Genomic DNA, 19,176 nt, shown 5'->3' on the forward strand with positions numbered 1-19,176 from the left:
GAAAAAAAAATTTTTTTTTTTTTTTTAATTACCTAACTTTTTTTGGTGTGAGGGATAATGTCTTGCTATGTTGCCCAGGCTGGTTTGAGACTCCAGGGCTCAAGCAATCTTCCTGCCTGAGTCTTTGCTTCATCTCTTGCCCTTGTAATGACCTTTGTGATAAACTGATAAATGTTAAGTGTTTCCTCCAAGTTCTGTGAGTTACTCAAGCAAATTTACTAAACTGGAAGAGGGGGTTGTGGAGCCCAGATTCACAGCCGCTCTGTCAGAGCACAGGTTACAACGTGGAATTTGTGAGTGGCATCTAAAGTGAGACAGCCTTGGGAACTGACCTGCAACCTCTCTCTAGGTAGACGGGCCGAAATTGAAAGAGTTAGAGGACACTCAGCAGGTGTCCAGAAGAGCACACTGATTGCTTGTTTACTGGTAAATCTTTGCTTACTGACAAATCCCTGCAGCTTGTGGGAACGCAGGAGTGATCTGTATTGTGGGTGCAGCATTTGAGTTGTTTTTACCTCCTGTGTCTACATGATTTTCTTCAACAATATAAAAGAAAAGAGCACTGGGTTTGAAGTCTTGCTGCATTTGTATTCCACAGAAATAGTTCTTGTTGAAGAAAGCCATCAGATCTTATTCTGTGAGTCAGTCCCTCTCTCACTGACCACTGGAAGAAAGGAAACTCCAAGGCCCAGGAACAGATGGGTTTCCAGGCCTGGTGCTGCCTTGAACTTCACCCCTTCCTGCCTCCATGCCCTCCTCAGCCTCCGCACACCATTCCCACAAAGCACACCCACAGAGGATGCTCTCAATCTCCCTCTGGCATCAGTAAAATGAATGGTGCATTTTCAAAAGTTAAACACAAGGCATGTTACATTCGATTTCCTTTTCATGACTGCCACTTCCTCTGTGGTCACTAATTTCAGGTTGGCCAGAACTTATAAAAGAGACTATGCAGCAGTGTGTGTGTGTGTGTGTGTGTGTGTGTGTGTGTGTGTTGTGTTGTGTAGAGTGGGGGTGGGGAGAGATCTTTGGAAGGTTCATTTCAAAAGTAAGATGAGAATAAAACCAAAAGCAGCTAGGATGCACCCAGGGTGCTCTGCTTAGCAATGCTGGGGGCGGATGAATGGCTGACCTCATAGAGAGCTGCTTTGTCTGCTGCCCACTATTTCACGGGCTGCACAGACACAGCAGAGGCAATCCCAGGCAGACGAAGCCTGGTGATCGCACTGATAGCCAGTCACAATAATGACTGTGCACAGCTTCCGTAACCAAACCTGAAACCAGGCAAAGGCCCACTGCGGCTTTCATCACCAGCTCCCCCCCATTCGCGGCCAAGGCTCACAAGCCTTTTGGGGGATGGAAGGCCAAGTTTCACTAACTTGGATGCTATTACCAGGCAAAATTAAAGTGGAAAGAATCTGCCTCCCACACACAGGTTCTAGGTCTATCAGCTCATTTCAGATAAAGCCTGAAAATTCCGCTTATAAGTTGTCCACCATGCAGGAGGCAAAGATAGATTTCGAAGTACAATCAACTGCTATTTCATCCTTGGGCCACTGAAATCTGAGCCTGTCCCCACCCTCCCCCGCCAGACTGCATTCCTAGTTAGAAGCATTCGGTTCCATCTGGCCGGTTCATTCCCGGTTAGATAATACCAGACGTATCTATGTAACATACAAGCCACTGTCAAATAGCACTGAGCCATCTCCCTGAGACAGCTGTTTCACACAAGAGCTTCATTGTCTGAGAAGAGCTTGTATCATTTTACTTCAAGAGCCCAGGGAACAGGCATTCTGTCAACTGCCATGGTTTGGAGGGACCCTTGCTTACAGCAGTTTCATTATTTTGTTATCAAGCCAAAAAACCTACTATCAACTGTGAGGGGTGAAGGTTTAAAACAAGAACTAAAGTCTTTGTTCTGCTTTGCTTTTATCAGGGAAAATAATAGCTCCACAGACCCACACAGGATTTATGTTTATACTTTTGCAAAGACAACTTGAGGTAACCTGCTCACACTGAGTGCTTTTTTTTTTCTTTCTTCTACCTTCCCTGGGTAATACATCTAGTCACTTCCAGGTATATTAGAAACAGTATCTCTAGAAGGCGCTGTAAGATTTAGTGTAACAGCGTCACAAAATAATTGATAACTAAGAAATTATTTAAATGAGACCAATCTTTTCCTCAACCCTCTATTATAAAAAGATAACTACACCACATTCCAAATCTGTAATCCAGGTTGTCATTGAACAAATAGATTCCTTACCAAACTTTTGCCCCACTCCTGTGGACATACTATATTTTGAAATTAAAAAGACATTTAATAAAATATCTTACATTTTTATGGAAATGGTGATACCCTCCAGCGCTGCAGCCTTTGGAAGGGGTAATTTTTCTGTCTTTAGACTGTGGTAAAATATATAACAGATTTACTGTTTTAACTTTTCTTTCTTTCCTTTTTTTTTTTTTTTTGTGGTACTTGAGATGGAATCTAATACCTCAGGCATGCTAGACAAGTGCTCTTTCACTGAGCTACACCCAAAGCCCAATATATATATATATATATTAAATGGATACTATGGATTGAATCCAGGCATCATCTACCACCGAGCCACATCCTATCTCATTTTATTTTGAGACACGCTCTCACTAAGTTGCCAAGGCTGACCTGGAACTTTAGTCCCCCAACTCACTGGCCCATGCCACAGGACCTTGCATCCTACCATTTTTAAGGGCATTGGAGGTGCTACATACATTTAAAAATATTTAAAAATTGGGAAAATTCAACACCCCACAAAACAAATTGAGAAAGTATGATGAGAATTTTCCTTTTTCTCACTCTATCGTATTTATCTTTCCATGACAACTCTGAAGATCACATCTCCTGGGAGAATATTGTTAAGAAGCTACCTTTTTCCCCTCACCAAAAAGAGAACACATAAAATTGATTACATGCCTAAAGCATAAGTGTATGAAATTCCAGCAGTGTGCCGTGGTGCATGCCTGTCATCTCAGTGGCTTTGAACGCTGAGGCAAGTTCAAAGCCAGCCTCAGCAACTTAGTCCCTAAGCAACTCAGGGAGACCCTGTCTCAAAATGTGCTGGGGATGTGGTTCCGTGGTTCAGTGCCCCTGGGTTCAATCCCAGTACTAAAAAAAAAAAAAAAAAAAAAGGATTAACCTCCAGGAAGCTACATTTATCATCACCCTGAAGAGAGTTCCTCCTTATATAGGACCCAAAGAGCATATGAAGTAGCTTGGCTAAAAAGAGAGATAACCGTACTTGACCCTCTTTGTCAAAGCTATTTTTGTGATGTCTACAGATTCAAAACAAACAAATAAGCCAACAAAAACTGGTTACTGAGAACTTGGCTCTTCCCTGCCAATTTCTTATAAAAAAGAGAAAAGGTTAAATCAGAGACTGAGTAAAACAAAGGCCCTCTGAACACCAGGCCCGGTTATCAGAACAGAATGGTGGTTGCCAAGGAACCAGGGGCAGATATGTGTGGAGAGCTTTACCCAGGGTAGTGCCAAGCCACACAAAGTATCATTATCTTGTCAAATGTTATTCATGTTGTATCTGTTCTATCAGACGCTTCTGTGTTCTGTGACCTTGGACAAGATACCGCCAGAGAGCTGTTTTGAGGGCAAATAAAACAGCACCTGTCAAAGTCTCTAGCCTAATGTCAGGGACATTGTTAAGGACAAGATGAATATTCTTTCCTGTGCTTCCATCCTCCCTTCTCTGCTGTGAAGGGTTGCTACTGCTTAGAGTCAGATTTTCAGGGATCCGGATTTGCTTCATTTCAAATGGGTAACTCTGCCCTGGGAGTTTGATGCTATACCAGTGAGAATTTTGGAATTATAGCAGTTTTAAGCTAGTATTTCTCCACAGAATGAAAAAATGGAGATCTTCAAGTGTTTGTGAAATGGAATTGCATCTTTTTTTTTTTTAGTTTTAGGTGGACACAATATCTTTATTTTACATTTATATGGTGCTGAGGATCGAACCCAGTGCCTCGTGCATGCTAGGCGAGCGCTCTACCACTGAGCCACAATCCCAGCCCTGGAATTGTATCTTAATAGCTGGAAAGCGCATGGGAGGTTCATCTAGACTATTCATCTTTTGTATCACTTCTTCTTCTTTTTTTTTTCCCTGTGTTTATGTATGATACTGTGGATTGAACCCAGAGCCTTGTGCATGCAAGGCAAGAAGTCTACCAACTGAGCTATATCTCCAGCCCCACTTCTGTATCACTTTTGTGGCATGTGTCCTTGTCTTTCTGCCAAATCTTTGCCCTCATCCAAAGAGTTCAATATCTCAGAAACATATGTCCCTGCAGCTCTGTCAAGCACAGCTGCTAGTCACTTGCTGTGGTCTGAATGTGTGTGTCCCATGTTCATATGCTGAAGTCTAATCACTGAGGTGATAGTATTAAGAGATAGGGCCTACAGTGGGGTGGGCCCTCACAAACAGGATTAGTGCCATTCTAAATAAGGCCTGAGGGAACCTGTACATCCTTTCCGCCTTGAGAGAACACAGCAAGAGGCGTCATTTTGAAATAGAGAGTGAGTCTCACCAGACACCAAATTCTGCCAGTTCTTGTTCCTGGACTTCCCAACCTACAGAATGGGGAATGATGAATGTTTGTTGTTTAAAAATTACCCAATCTAGGGTATTTTGTTATAATAGCTTTTGAGTATTTTTTAGCTAATCAGGAAGAAAGGCTTGCTAAGTAAAAGACTTTGTAAAACAAAATTTCCAAACTATTTTGAGGATTCAAATATTTATTTAATGGTCCCCTACAATGTGTCAGAGAGGTTGGAGATTTATTAAGAGGAATAAGACAGAACACCTACCTTCTAACCCACTATCCTAACAGCAGACTGTTATAAAATAATGTTGGAAGCTCCTGACAGACAAATGCACAACATACTTCAGAAGAACTGGGGAGTCAACTTGGCCTGAACAGAAAATTCAGTCTGGAACGATTCATGGTTGGCTAATTCCTTTATATTCATTATTTGGAGACTTGACTGATAATGTTCATCTCAAGATGAAAGTATGCCTCTCTTTTCTCACAAGCACAGATGAGGACCTGGTTTTCTGGCAAGATTTTCAACTCCTTCTATATGTAGTTGTATGAAAATACATCAACTTGTTTTCATTGTTCTATGAGTCTTAAAGAAGAGTCTCTTAATTTTTTATATAATGGCTATCTTCATGTATCATTTTAAATTTGGGTTGAGAGAAAAAGATCCAGGCTCACGTTGGAAGGCCAACTCAAGAAAAACATCAGGGCCAGGCACGGTGGTTCATACTGTAATCCCAGTTGCTTGGGAGGCTGAGACAGGAGGATTGTGAGTTCAAAGCCAGCCTCAGTAAAAGGGAGGCTCTAAACAACTCAGTGAGACCCTGTCTCTAAATAAATAGAAAAAAGGGTTGGGGATGTGGCTCAGTGGTTGAGTGTCCCTGAGTTCAATTCCTGGTATCCACTCCCCCTCCCCCTGCAGAAAAAAGAAAGAAAAATATCACAGGAGTGGCTTCCTTGGGTCCTCGTGGAAGCAGACTGAAGAGATAGAACCAGTCTGAATTAAAGAACTGAATGAATTAAAATTTGAAAGCTTGTCCTGTTGAGAGCAGTACCAGATGCCATTGCTCCTTAGAGACTGGCATTTTTCCTGGGAAAATCTAGTAAATTTGGGGTATGACTACAAGAGGATGGGATAAGATAATGTCATTGTTCAGACATTCTTTCTCTCATCCCCACCTTAACCCACTGCTGCTTGGCAATGCTACCAGATAAATGAGGTAACTGTGCACATGAAGGGACACTCAAGTGACTCTGCCTTGGTACCAAAAGAGGCAAATGTCAAGGGCATTCCTTTACCATTGCCAAGTTGTTTGCATTCGTAAGATGAAAGAGGCACAGGAACTTGACAGAACCAACTCTTCAAGATACCTTCAAATAAGACAGATGTAAGCAGATGTGTCTGACTTTGAACCTCACTTCCATTTGCTGTATGTCACTTCCTTTTCTCCATTCAGAGGTAGAACCTGCCCATTTTTGCTCTAGATTGCTGCCTGATTCTAGAATTGCAGATAAAGCCTATTAAGATCTGCAAACCCAGATGTGTAGTGATTTTCCTAACTCGCTCATAAAGACAAGAAATAGGTGAAGAAGGAAATCCCTTGGCCTGCTGGTATTTTCCAGACTCCATTTTCATAAAAATTAATTCCCTCATGGAAAAACTCACTGCTTCTTGATGCAACAAATTTGGTGCATTTAGTAAATCTATCAAACATGATTTTCACTACATGCTGGATCTCAGACGTTACTGTGAGCCGGGCAGAGTGGTGTGTGCCTGTACTACCAGCTACTTGAGAAGCAGAGACAGAGGACCATTTGAGCCCAGGAGTTGAAGCCCAGCCTGGGCAATAGCATACCCCTCCCCGCACCCCCAACTAAAAGGAAAGAAATTCTAGTTATTTTTAGTAGGGATGATAATGCATGTCTATATTTAGTAAATGTCTTTTGTCATTGTGATCTACTTAGTGAAATGACATGATGCCTTGATTTCCTTTTAAAAAAATCCAGCAAAACAACAACAAATTGAGGAAGATAAGAAAATAAGACTTACCAGTTGTTCAACTGGGTGAAGAGTACATGGGGATTCATTATATTAAATTCTATTTATTTATTTATTGGTACTGGGGATTGAACTCAGAGGAGCTTAAGTACTGAGGCACACCCGTAGCCATTTTTTATATTTTATTTAGAGACAGGGTCTCGCTGAGTTGCTTAAGGCCTTGCTAAATTACTGAGGCTGGCTTTTAGTTTGCAATCGTCCTGCCTCAGCCTCCTGAGCCACTGGGATTACAGGCGTGAACCACTGTGCCATGTTTTTTATGCATATAAAAAGTTAAATGGTTATTTAAAAAAACAATTTTTAAAACCTATATCATGACAACACATTCTAGATGGTTCCCATATGAAGTGAAGCAGGCTTTCTGCCTACCACTACATTATTTTAATTTAAAAATATAATCAATCAGTTGGAGGATCCACCATTAATTTAGTAATAGTAGTTTTTAAAGGAAAATAAAAACATGACATTAAAATACACACTGATTATAAATCATATCATAATTTCAAAGTTGTTGAAAATGTATAAAATGTACCTCATTATTGAATAATCTGATAATTTTTCTTTATCAATTGTTAATAGTTTTAAATTAAGTTTGCAGAAATTATATTGTTATATTATCTGCATGTAAAAATATGTAACAAATCCCATCATTGTATACCTATAATATAATTCTGTTATATTACATAATGCACCAATAAAAAGAAGTGGGAGCCAAGGGTGGTGCAGAATACCTGTAATCCCAATGACTCAGACGCTGAGGCAGAAGGATTGTAAATTTGAGGCTAGCCTCAGCAATTTAGTGAGGCCTTCTGCAATTTAGCAAGAACCTATCTCAAAATACAGAATAAAACAGGGGAGATGTGGCTCAGTGGTTAATTGCCTCTGGGTTCAATTCCTGGTATCAAAAAAAAAAAAAAAAAAAGAAAGTTTGACAGGAGCTTCCTCTGAACATGATGAACTGTGACCTAACCTGATGTGTAAGAAGACTTCGACTTACTCTTGTAACATGTGGCTTAGTCTCAATCAAGAGCAGCCAACTCTTCAAGACACATTCAAATAAGACAGATGTAAGTAGATGTGTCTGACTTTGAACCTCACTTCCATATGCTATATGTCACTTCCTTTTCTCTATTCATAGGTAGAACCTGTCCATTTTTGATCTAGATTGCTGCCTGATTTTAGAATTGCAGATAAAGCCTATTACGATCTGCAAACCCAGATTTGTTGCGATTTCCCTCTTTTAACAATGGGAATTGTTGTTAAAAGGCCAAGTTTGAAAATAATGATGTGCAAGAAAGTGGGGTCTTTATTATTTGTTTTATTTATTTATCATTCATTTTATTTTATCATTTATTTTGACCACTAAAATGGAATTTGTGTTGATTATTTTAGTGGCTGAAGGTTTGCCTCCTTGAAACCTAAAAAAAGTGCATGGTGACCTATGCCTAAAATCCCAGCAGCTCAGGAGGCTCAGATAGGAGGATCACAAGTTCAAAGCCAGCCTCAGCAATTTAGAGAAGTCCTAAGCAACTTAGTGAGATCCTGTATTAAAATAAAAAAGGCTGGGATGTGCTCAGTGGTAAAGCACCCCTAAATTCAATCCCCAGTACAAAAATGAAAAACAAAAAAAGTACATGTTAACAAGGTTTAAAAATGCAATAAGCATGGATTTCTATTGGTCTATACATTAGCCTCATTTTAACATGGTAGGAAAAGAAAAGAACTCTACAGATTATAAATGCTCATATATCTATGAACCTTGAAACTAGTTAGAATTAGTAGTAGTAGTAATTATTAGCATTTGATACTGAAATTTTAACCATGGGGTGCTTTATCACTGAGCCACATCCCCAGCCCTTTTTGTTTTTTATTTTGAGACAAGGTGTTGCTAAATTCCTGAGGCTGGACTCAAACTTACAATCCTTCTTTCAGCCTCCAGAGTTGCTGGAATTACAGCAGTGTGCCACTATGTCTGGCTTAGCATTGCTTTTTTTTTTTTTTGGTATTGAATTCAGAGGCACTCAACCACTGAGTCACACCCCCAGCCCTGTTTAGACACAGGGTCTCACTGAATTGCTTAGCGCCTTGCTTTTGCTGAGGCTGGCTTTGAACTCTCCTTGCCTTCCTGACTCAGCCTCTTGAGCCTCTGGGATTACAGGCGTGGGCCATCATGCCTGGCCTAGAATTATATTTAACCCCCTAAGAATCAGTAGCATTTCCAGATCCTCTTGAGGAAGGAAGACCAGGGTAGAGACTGAACTACCATGTTGAGCTTGGTACTCTTCTGAGAAGACAAGAAAAGTCATAGATCTAGAGCTAGAAAGAGTGATGTCTGCCCAGAGGTTTCTCTTTCTTGCCCAGCACAGAAGCTTCTGGACTCTGGGCTGCAACTGCCTAGCTCTTCCACCTGTTCTGGTTTCCTATGTGAAATGGCCAAGATGCAGCAGGTGAAACTGGCAGGAAAGAAAACAGCCAAGCCCAGGGCGTGACTGACCCCTGACCGCCCCCCGCCCCACCCCCCCCAGTGTCCAGATGCGCGCGCAGCGTCACTTACTGTCTTCCGGGAGGTTGTTTTCCCGCTCTTCTCTCTCCATCTGTTGGCACCACCCTTCCATGCGGTCCCGCTCTGCTTGGAGAAGCTTCAGAAACCAGTGGCCGTCGCGGTGGCACACTGACCTTTGCACGGCCTCCAGGGGGTCTTCGGTGATGGAGTCGATCCAGGGGTCCGGAGGAGGCAGAATCGAGGGGTCAAAATCCGTGTCAAAGTCGTCGTCGGCTGCGCAGGCGTGGTAGTGGTTTCCTGAGCCCTGAATGCTGACGGTGGAGGTGCTGGCGTCCCGGGAGAACTGCCTGGCCATGGGGCCCGGACACGAACTGTCCTCTATAGATTCCATAGAATTTTCCAGATTATCATGGAAGTCCAGGTCCGCCTGCACCGCCGTTGTCACGCTGTTGGATCGAGTGAACCTGCGGAAACTTTGGAAAATAGAGAGGAGAGACTGAGTTCCAGGACGTTTCTTGAAGCTAAACTACGTTCTGCTTTTCTTGGATGTGTGAGGACCCTCCATGCAGACCTGCTGATGGCCCTCGACCTAAAGGAATGAAGGCAAATCTCCCACCCTTGTTAGATATGAGAGCCTATCCAAAGCCATTCCACAAGTGGAAAGTCAGCACACACCTGTGCTCAACTCCTCTCCAAGTCTGGGATGGCTTAAATCCTGAAATCCAGGCTGGGCAAGGAAACAATTCAATTATATCTTAGTCTGTGTGATTTGCTTAGAAAAGGTGAGGTGGGGGAGAGTGGGCACAGTCTAGTCAATTCCAACATTGCATGAATCCTGCATTTTTTCTAGGGTCAACTCTTACCAAGTAAGACAAAAAAAAAAAAAAAAAAAGATTTCCTGAAAGCAAGCTGAAGTTTCTTTAGGTTCCCCTTCAAATGAAAACCTCCATTCTTCATAAGAATCCACTGGCTTTTACTCACAAGGGTCATCATTATAATGTGGTTCAAAAAGCCTTTGGGGTGAAAGTCAGCTTACAGTTCTAGAGTTTTCTATGACTGCCCTTTCCTGTCCCTTTAATTTTTCAGTTTTTCTTCCCAGATGATAAAAGACAACAGAACAACAGAGTCAATCTGGCATTTTCCTGGATATTCATGGGATCCATGTTTTCAACCAGAGAGCCTCCTGTATTTCTAGCTGAACCCTCAAAGAAGGTGAGGGCTTGTGGAAGGTGGGAGGTACTGGGGGAAGAGGAAGACAACAAAGAACTCTGTCTCAGACAGGAGCAAGAAAAGGGTGGGCCTGAAGTGATTTAAAACATTCACCAAAATGATCCTAGGGGCTCAGGAGGCTGAGGCAGGAGGATTGCCAGTTCAAAGCCAGCCTCAGCAATGGTGAGGCACTAAGCAACTCAGTGAGACTCTGTCTCTAAATAAAATACAAAATAGGGCTGGGGATGTGGCTCAGTGGTCATGAGTTCAATCCCCAGCATCCAAAACAAGAAACAAAATGACAAAAACATACACCAAAAGCTTCTCTGGCCTCTGGAGCAGGTAGGAAACAGTGAGAGAAGGTAAGTCCACCAGAGGCTGCATTGTGTCTATTACCTGTTTTTTTTTTTTTTTGTTCTGTACTGGGAACTGAATCCAGGATGCTATACTACTGAGCTATACCCTAGCCCCCTTTAATTTTTTAAATATTGAGACAAGATTTCTCTAAGTTGCTTAGGGTCTTGCTAAGTTGCTGAGGCTGGCCTCAAATTTGGAAACCTCCTGCCTCAGCCTCCCAAATTGCTGGGCAGACCTGGTCCACTCTATTTTTTTAAAATCACTTCTGGTCTAATATTTCATTCATTTTTTGATTATGATAAAATATACATAAACATACAATTTACCATTTTAACCATTGTTAAGTGACATTCAGGACATTGACCTCTCATGTGCAGTTATCACCATCATTCATCTCCAGAACTTTCTCATTGCCAGCTGTCCTCTGTACCCATCAAACACTACCTCCCTGCCTGCTCCTCCCCCAGCCCCTGGCAGCCACCACCTGTCTATCAATCTGACTGCTCTAGGTGCCTCACGTCAGGGGAGTCACACAGCATGAGTTCTTTTGTGACTAGCTTATTCCACTCAGCACTCTGTCTTCACAGTGTTATGTGTGTTAGATTTTTCCCTTTTTTTAAGATTGAATAATAAATAGTATATATGTGTACCACACTTTGTTTATCCATTTATTCCTTTGAACATTTGCTTTCAAATTGACCTTTTCGCTATTGTGAATAATGCCGCTGTGAACAAGGGTGTGTAAGGATCTCTTTGAGACTCTGTTTCAATACTTTTGAATATATACCCGGAAGTAGAATTACTAGATCATATGGTGATTCTGTTTTTTGTTTTGTTTTGTTTTAGGAACTGGCAACTATTTTCAATTTATTTTATATTCCCACCACCATTGCACAAGGATTCCAATTTTTCCACATCATCAAGATTTGTTATTTCCTGATTTTTCTTTTTGGGGGGACAGGGGTACCGGGGATTGAATTCAGGGGCCCTATTTTGTATTGTACTTATTTTTTTATTTTTAATATTTATTTTTTAGTTGTAGTTGGACATAATGCCTTTGTTTTGTTTTTTTATGTGGTGGTGAAGATTGAACCCAGGGCCTTGAACGTGCTAGGTAAACACTCTACCACTGAGCCACAACCCCAGCCCCTTGTATTTTATTTAGAGACCAGGTTTCACTGAGTTGCTTAGCACCTTGCTTTTGCTGATTTGACTTTGAATTGGGATCCACCTGCCTCAGCCTCCTGAGCTGCTGGGATTACAGGCATGTGCCACTGTGCCTATTTCCTAATTATTTTTGGGAGGGGGGTACTAGGGATTGAACCCAAGGGTACTCAGCCACTGAGCCACATCCTATTTTGTATTTTATTTAGAGGCAGGGTCTCACTGAGTTGCTTAGCACCTCGCCATTGCTGAGATTGGCTTTGAACTTGCGATCCTTCTGCCTCAGCCTCCCGAGCCACTGGGATTACAGGCATGCACCACTGCACCTGGCTCCCGAGTTTTGATAGTGGCCATCTAATAGTGTGAAGTGGTACATTTTCTTAAGCAAATTCATGGTTACGGCATTTTAAGAGAGTTTGTCTGCCAGCTGATTTTCAATTAATATTTCATATTCAACAGCACTAGCCTTAAAGGACAGTGCATTTGACAATATCCAACAATATTAAATATACCAGATTAAATGCTTTTCCTTAATTATTGCAGACCATCCTATTAAAGTCAATTAAAATCGATACTATAAACTGGGCATGGTGGCGCATGTCTGTAATCCCAGCAACTCAGGAGGCTGAGGCAAGAGGATCACAAGTTCGAGGCCAACCTTAACAACTTAGTGAGACCCTGTCTCAAAAAATAAAAAGGGCTGGGGATGTATCTCAATGGTTAAGTGCCCTTGAGTTCCATCCCCAGAACAACACGAAACAATTCAGTACTCGAGTCTATCATAAATATAGATTGGGCAGAGCAACACAGGCAAAGTAGTTGTGTGCAAGATGGAAGAAAGATTGGGACTGTCGGAAAGGAGAGAGTACAAGTCATCTCAGTAAATCCATTTTATTTTCCCTAGAGAATACATGTCAGGGAAGAGAAGTGGCTGCTGTATTGACCACTGTTAGTTTTTAGGATGTCAGAATGATCACATATACTTGTGAATCCAGCTATTTATTTTATGAAGATAGAGCTGCCAGAGTCAGCTCATCTCACTGTTTGCTGTTTTTAAGAAATTGCTTCTGGGTCGGGGTTGTGGCTTAGTGGCAGAGCGCTTGCCTAGCATGAGTGAGGCACTGGGTTCGATCCTCAGCACTGCCTAAAAATGAACAAATACACTAAAGGTCTGCTGACTACCTATAACTAGAAAAAAGAAACTGCTTCCACCAAAAGTGTCACACCTTATTACTTTTTGTAAATTCTTCAATTTTCAGATGGGTCAAAAACATTAAAAATAAAAAAATCGCCTCGTGTGCAAGTCTGCAAGCCATGTGGTGAGTCCCTGGTATTAGCAAGGAAAGGAAGAACAATTTTGCTCAAGGGCTCCTTCCAAGAGCTGCTCATTTCTTGGCTGCAGGAGGCTATTTTTGCATTCTTCCTATTCATCCCCAAAACGTAAAATGTCATCTCCTGAAGCTGAGCTTTCTCTCCAGCTGCATGCGTGTGAATTGGATGAGGCTCCTTGCAACCGTTGACATTTGGCTGTTCTACTAACACGAAATCCCAACTATGAAAACACGAGGCTTCACTCTCTTAAGATCATGTATTGCCAGAGGCATTACATTTCCAGGCTTACAGAAGTACTAGTCCCTGGTTGTTTTCCATCAGGGCACACTTGCCAGAGACAGAATCCCTTCCACATATAAAACAGAATGGCCTACTTTTTCCCTGGCCTCTGTTTTTATCTACACAACACTGTACTACCAGCATTCCTGAGAGCCGTCTCCTGGCTATGGATCTTGTAAAGTATCCACCTTCTTAAGAAAAATTACTTGGCAGTACATTAATAGAAGTTTGCAGTGTAGTCACCCAGAAAGAAATAAAAGTTAAGTAAAATTAAAATGGTTTGGGATTAAAAGCGGTGCCTTTGAACTCAGGCAGCCTGTCCAGGCTGCTAGTTTCTATCAATTAAGTCCCCTAAGCAAGTGCTTTCTTCCACCCAGAGCTTTCAAAGAATGTTCTGCTCCACAAAACTGTTTCATGTCTTTTATGTGCAAAGTCCCCTTCTGCGGGAAGGGTGTAATCGAGTTGTTTTAAAATTTTGATAGGAACCCAGAAGGGTGTCACTAAGATTAATTTCTGTATTTTTTTAAAAAGAATCGACCCGTTGTTGGTCAACGGTATAAACCTAAAAGCTGAACCCAGTGGCTTTGCTCTTTCCAAACCCGCAATTTCCAGCCCTGAACTTTCTTTGGTCCTTGAGTGCCCTGCAGGCACAATGTGTAATAATTACAACTTCTGAAAAATGCCGGCCAATATTCTGGCCTAAGGAACAGAAAACCATGCGAGGAAAGACTGGATCAACCAGTATGGAACACAATACCCTATCTGTTCCCAACAGCAGAGAAAAAAGTCACTCGTTAGCATTCACCTCTGCTGTTGCTTTTTAAGCTCCCTCCTTCTATGAAATGAGTTTATATTTCTGATTAGAGGATTTTCTGACCCTTCTCACAACTTTCCAGTATAACAGATTACAAAGGAAGAGATAGGTGGTGAATTGCTTAGGCCACTTCCTGTGCCCCCTGGCTTGATGAGGCTTTGGTTAAACAAAATAAGTGAACACAAACTAAGAGGTTGGTAACTTTAGAACTTTCTTCTGTGCTTGTGTGGCACTGGGAATTGAACCCAGGGCCTCAAGCAAGCTAGAGAAGTACTCCACCCACAGAGCTATAGCCCCTGCTTGGCATTTTTATAATCTTTATATTTTTGGGCCTGCCAGGTTATCCAACTAGTGAGACTCAAGCTATAAACTTACTTAAGGGAGATAAAATTCACTACAGAATCCCCTGGCCTCGGGGTATCCTCTTTATCTCTCTCATTCACATAATGCTTGCTTTTTAGGGCTAAATCTAGTAGCAAATGGAAAATGCTAGTCCTAAGACTGTTCTTTGTAAGAGACTTCAGACCTTTTTTTTTTTTTTTTTTTAACTAATCCTCTGTGAAGCTTTCCTGTGACCTGAGAGTGGCTGGTCCTCAGAAGCCCAGCCATCCTGGTGAGTTGTGAAATGGCTCCCTGTAACTGGTGCCAAATCCAGGATGGCTTCGCATATGAAACAAAAGACAGATCAAAAGAAAGATGTGGGGCTGAGGAGATGGAGATGGAGAATTCATGTTCTCCCCAGAAGTTGACTCTTTCTTGTCAGATCAGCTTCCAAATTAGAACAGGGCATGGTGGAAACAAAGGTCTACAGCTCTAAAACCTGGGGGGAAGAATTCTCCTGCTCCCCATTTGTGTGCAGTTAGTACGGTCCTAGCCCAGCTCTAACACCGGTCCCACAAGAAGCCTCCACTGCTTATTTTAAATCCTCCATATTGGATATAGCTCAGTTCATAGAGTGCCTGCCTCACATGCACAAGGCCCTGGGTTCAATCCCCAGCACCACATTAAAAAAAAAAAAAAAAAAAAATTAAAATCCTCCATGTTCATCATTCCTTTTCCTAAAGATCTTTTTTAGCAAAAGAAAACAGAATACGTTTTCTAGGTGAAGATTCTCCCCATTCCAAATAATGCTAATAAAAGAAATGGAGAGAATGGAAAATAATCACAGTTATTATCCAAAGGCTTCTGATAGGGCCTTCATGCTGCCAGTCTTCTTTCAGTAGGATCTGGGCAGGTGCTAACTGGTATCTTTGATGGGCTGTCACTATAGGAACCTTGGTTTGGAGTCTCAACAAAACATTCCTGAATTGAAAGTGCCCCAGAAGGGACTGTTTGGCTTCAGCAACCAGCGCCTTAGGCCGCTTCTTGGCTACAACCCTACCTGTGGTAATAAGCAAAAGCAGGACAGGAACAAAAAGCAGGAGAGGCCTCACTAACAACTTGTTAATAAAGTTGTGGTTTGGGGGCTGGGGACATAGCTCAGTTGGTAGAGTGCTTGCTTCACATGTACAAGGCCCTGGGTTCTAATCCCCAGCACCATATAAAGAAAAATAAAGTCTTGTTTTGGTGAAATGGAGCCCTAGGCTTATCAGTAGTCAGATGGTCATTTTCTTTCTGCAAACTATCTTGAAAAAGATGTAGAAAGGAAGAAAGAAAGAGAAGGAAGAGAAGATGTAAGGAAGGGAGGACCAAGGCTAGAAAGGAAAGTGTGTGGTGCTGGAGAAACAGAGAGAAAAGAAAAGGAGGAAGGGAGAGAGAAATGTCTGAGGTCCCTCCAGAGTTGTGCCAAGTTTCAGGCTTTTGAAATTTGAAACGCATGAATGCCACACCTTTAGAACTCAGGTACACAGGAAGTGAGTATTTGGCTGCTAAGTCATGGTATTGCTAACTTGGCATCAAGGGTGAGTACTAGGCTATGTGGTTCTCCAAGGAAACCGTGAAGAGTGGGGATGGATCCAGAACTTCTAAGTTGGCAAAGAAAGGGTGTTGTTTGCCGAAGGCCTTCCCCATCTGGGGTCCCTGAACTAGTGGTCAGAAAATGTGCTGTTTCAACTTTGATTTTTTGTTTTAACATGCTGTTTAGGTGAAAGTCACAAATCATCAAAAGCCCAAATATTTGCACATTTAAGTCACTTGGAATGGAAAGATATCTTTTGTAGCAGTTGACATTGTGGTTAGAAAGAAAACAGAGCTACTGTTTTACTTTCTTGTCCTAAACATGAGCTTTAATGTGTGAAGCAAGGAAGATTTAAAAACCCAGAACTGAATTACCTATGGAAATGCATATGGGAACAGAGTTAATCTGAGTGAAGGATCAAAAGTGTTGGGCTGGGGTTGTGGTTCAATGGTAAAGCGCTCACCTAGCAAGCGTGAGGCACTGAGATCGATCCTCAACACCACTTAAAAATAAAATAAAGGTTATTGTGTCCACCTACAACTAAAAAAAAAAAAAAAAAAAAGAACATTAAAAAAAAAATAAAGTATTGGAAGCTGGGGTTGTAGCTCAGTGGCAGAGCACTGGTCTAGTATGCATGAGGCACTGGGTTTGATTCTCAGTACCACATATAAATAAATAAAGATTCATCAACAACTAAAAACAAAAAAAAATTAGAAAAGTGTCATAATCCTATTCACTGAGGCAATTGCTTCTAGAGATAGAGGGTGGCTCTCATCACAAATGAACAGTGTGACTTCAAGACCTGTGATTCAGCCTCTTTTCCACTTTCACAAGATCTGCAGGAATGGCAGGTGTCTTTCACAAGCATATTTTGATGCCAGCCCAGCAAGTCCAAGTGTAATGCATAATGCATAAAAGACATACTAGGAGAGAAGGAGGGAGAGGGGGCTCCACCAACTGGAGAAAGACCAGAGGCAAGTCACCTGCTCCCATTCCCATCCCACTACCATTCATGAAAAGATCCTAGCTTTCTGTCTGGCTGTTCACACCTCCAAACACATGAAGCCAGCTCTGGACACTGACCGCTAGGCAACATTAGTTTTAATAAAGGAATGGCCAGGTAGGGAGATGATAACTGGGGGAAAGAGACCTCCAGGTGTTTTGCCACCCATATATTCTAGGTAAAGTTTTTTCCTCTAATTTCCTGGGTGCTGAAGGCACTTAGGCCTGGTTGCAACACTGATTCCCACTTGGATAAGTCCCCATGAGATTCCAGATAGAGCCAGGCAAGAAGGCACACGCCTGTAATCCCAGTGGCTCCGGAGACTGAGATAGGAGGATCTCGAGTTCAAAGCCAGCCTCAGGAATTTAGTGAGGCCCTAAGCAACTTAGTGAGAACCTGTCTCAAAATAAACTATAAAAAAAGGGACTCTGGATTCAATTCTCAGTACAAAAAAAAAAAAAAGATCCCAGACAGGGCTGAGGGTGTGGCTCAGTGATAAGAGCTTGTGCTCCACATACACAAGATCCTGGGTTACATCTTCAATACAGAAAACTTATTTTGGACAGTTAAAAAAAAAGTTTACAAAGACGTAGATGAAATATTAAATATACATCTGAAAAATAAGTCTGGATTTCTCTTTCTAGAAAATTATTGTGGCTCAGTGGTACAGCGCTCACTTAGCCTATAAGAGGCCCTGGGTTCGATCCTCAGCTCCACAAATAATAAATAAAATAAAGGTATTGTGTCCAACTACAACTAAAAAATAAATGTTAAAAGAAAATTATCGTGAGACCAGTACCTTCTTTCTATCTGTTAAAGACAGACGTTAACTTGTCAATTTAACAGTGTCAATAAAGAACCCAGAAAGAATAGAATTTCAATTTTTCTTTATTCTTTGTTCCCTTTTTTTCTTTCTTTTTTAATTGGGTTTTGGACCTATGCATGCTCTACCACTGAGACAGGGCCTTAGTAAGTCACCCGGGTCACACTTGAACTTGCAGTCTTCCTACCTCTGCCTCTTGAGTTGCTGGGATTACAGTATAATTTGATATTTTCTATCGCCTCTTAACACTTTCAGTTGTGAAGACAGAAGATGATTGTTTTTATAAACTGTTCCAAAATATATCAGAAAACTTTATGAAAAGTAGTTGAAAAAGGCCAGTGGCCCAAGGCCAAACCCCATACAACACACTTATCATACTTATCTCTTATTCCTGAAGTAGTCATGACAGCAATATAGCAACCATGGTAATAGGCAGAAAGGACACTTGGCTAAACTTGAACAGTCTCTGTCATACATTATGCAACTCTAAAATTGAGGATATTCATAGAATTTTGAATCAGAGAACTTACACTGGAAATAGTTATTGATTTTAATTGTACACAGCTTCTAAATTTTAGAGATAGAAAGGGAAAGTTTCTTTCAATCAGAGCTCTTTATTAGAATGCTCTTTTTCCCCCCAGGGATGTGGTATTTTTTCCAGTATATTCAAGCCAAAGAGTAGTGCTAAATAGCAGATTTGCCTCATTTTTAGGACTAAGAAAACCTATATGGGGGCTGGGATATAGCTCAGTTGGTAGAGTGCTTGCTTTGCATGCACAAGGCCCTGGGTTCAATCCCTGATTCCACAAAAAAACAAAAACAAAAACAAAAAACAATAAAAAATCTATATGGATTTCTTCTGCTTTAGGACAAGATGGGGTAAGAATGACTGCATTTACTACCTGAGACAAACTAAAAACCAGCAAAATATATGAAATAACCATGTTAAATACATTTGACATCAGATATAACCGAGGACAGTGATCACTAAGATATGGAAACAAAGGAAGCCCCCAACAGCCTCTTTAACTAATTGGAGAGAGTTTCCAGGAGTTATCTTGGGATTTAATGAGACATTGCTGGGAGTCCAAGGAGGCCAATGAAGTTAGGATCTGCAGAGTATGAGAAAAGAAAGAACTACACACAGAG

At 41.4% G+C, this 19,176-nt stretch overlaps 1 protein-coding gene across 16 annotated transcripts in view; it reads right to left on the reverse strand.

The window, feature by feature from the left end:
* Nucleotides 1-19,176, reverse strand: part of Dlgap1 (DLG associated protein 1) — a 364,173-nt gene that overhangs the window by 19,831 nt on the left and 325,166 nt on the right. For all 16 annotated transcript variants that reach the window (XM_076836478.2, XM_076836479.2, XM_076836477.2 and 13 more), the window contains one exon: nucleotides 9,201-9,622. In XM_076836478.2, the coding sequence (XP_076692593.1) occupies nucleotides 9,201-9,622 (422 nt within the window). The remainder of the gene's footprint in view (nucleotides 1-9,200; nucleotides 9,623-19,176) is intronic.

The sequence above is a fragment of the Callospermophilus lateralis genome, chromosome 17 (genome assembly GCF_048772815.1).
Source record: "Callospermophilus lateralis isolate mCalLat2 chromosome 17, mCalLat2.hap1, whole genome shotgun sequence".
Lineage (NCBI taxonomy): Eukaryota > Metazoa > Chordata > Mammalia > Rodentia > Sciuridae > Callospermophilus > Callospermophilus lateralis.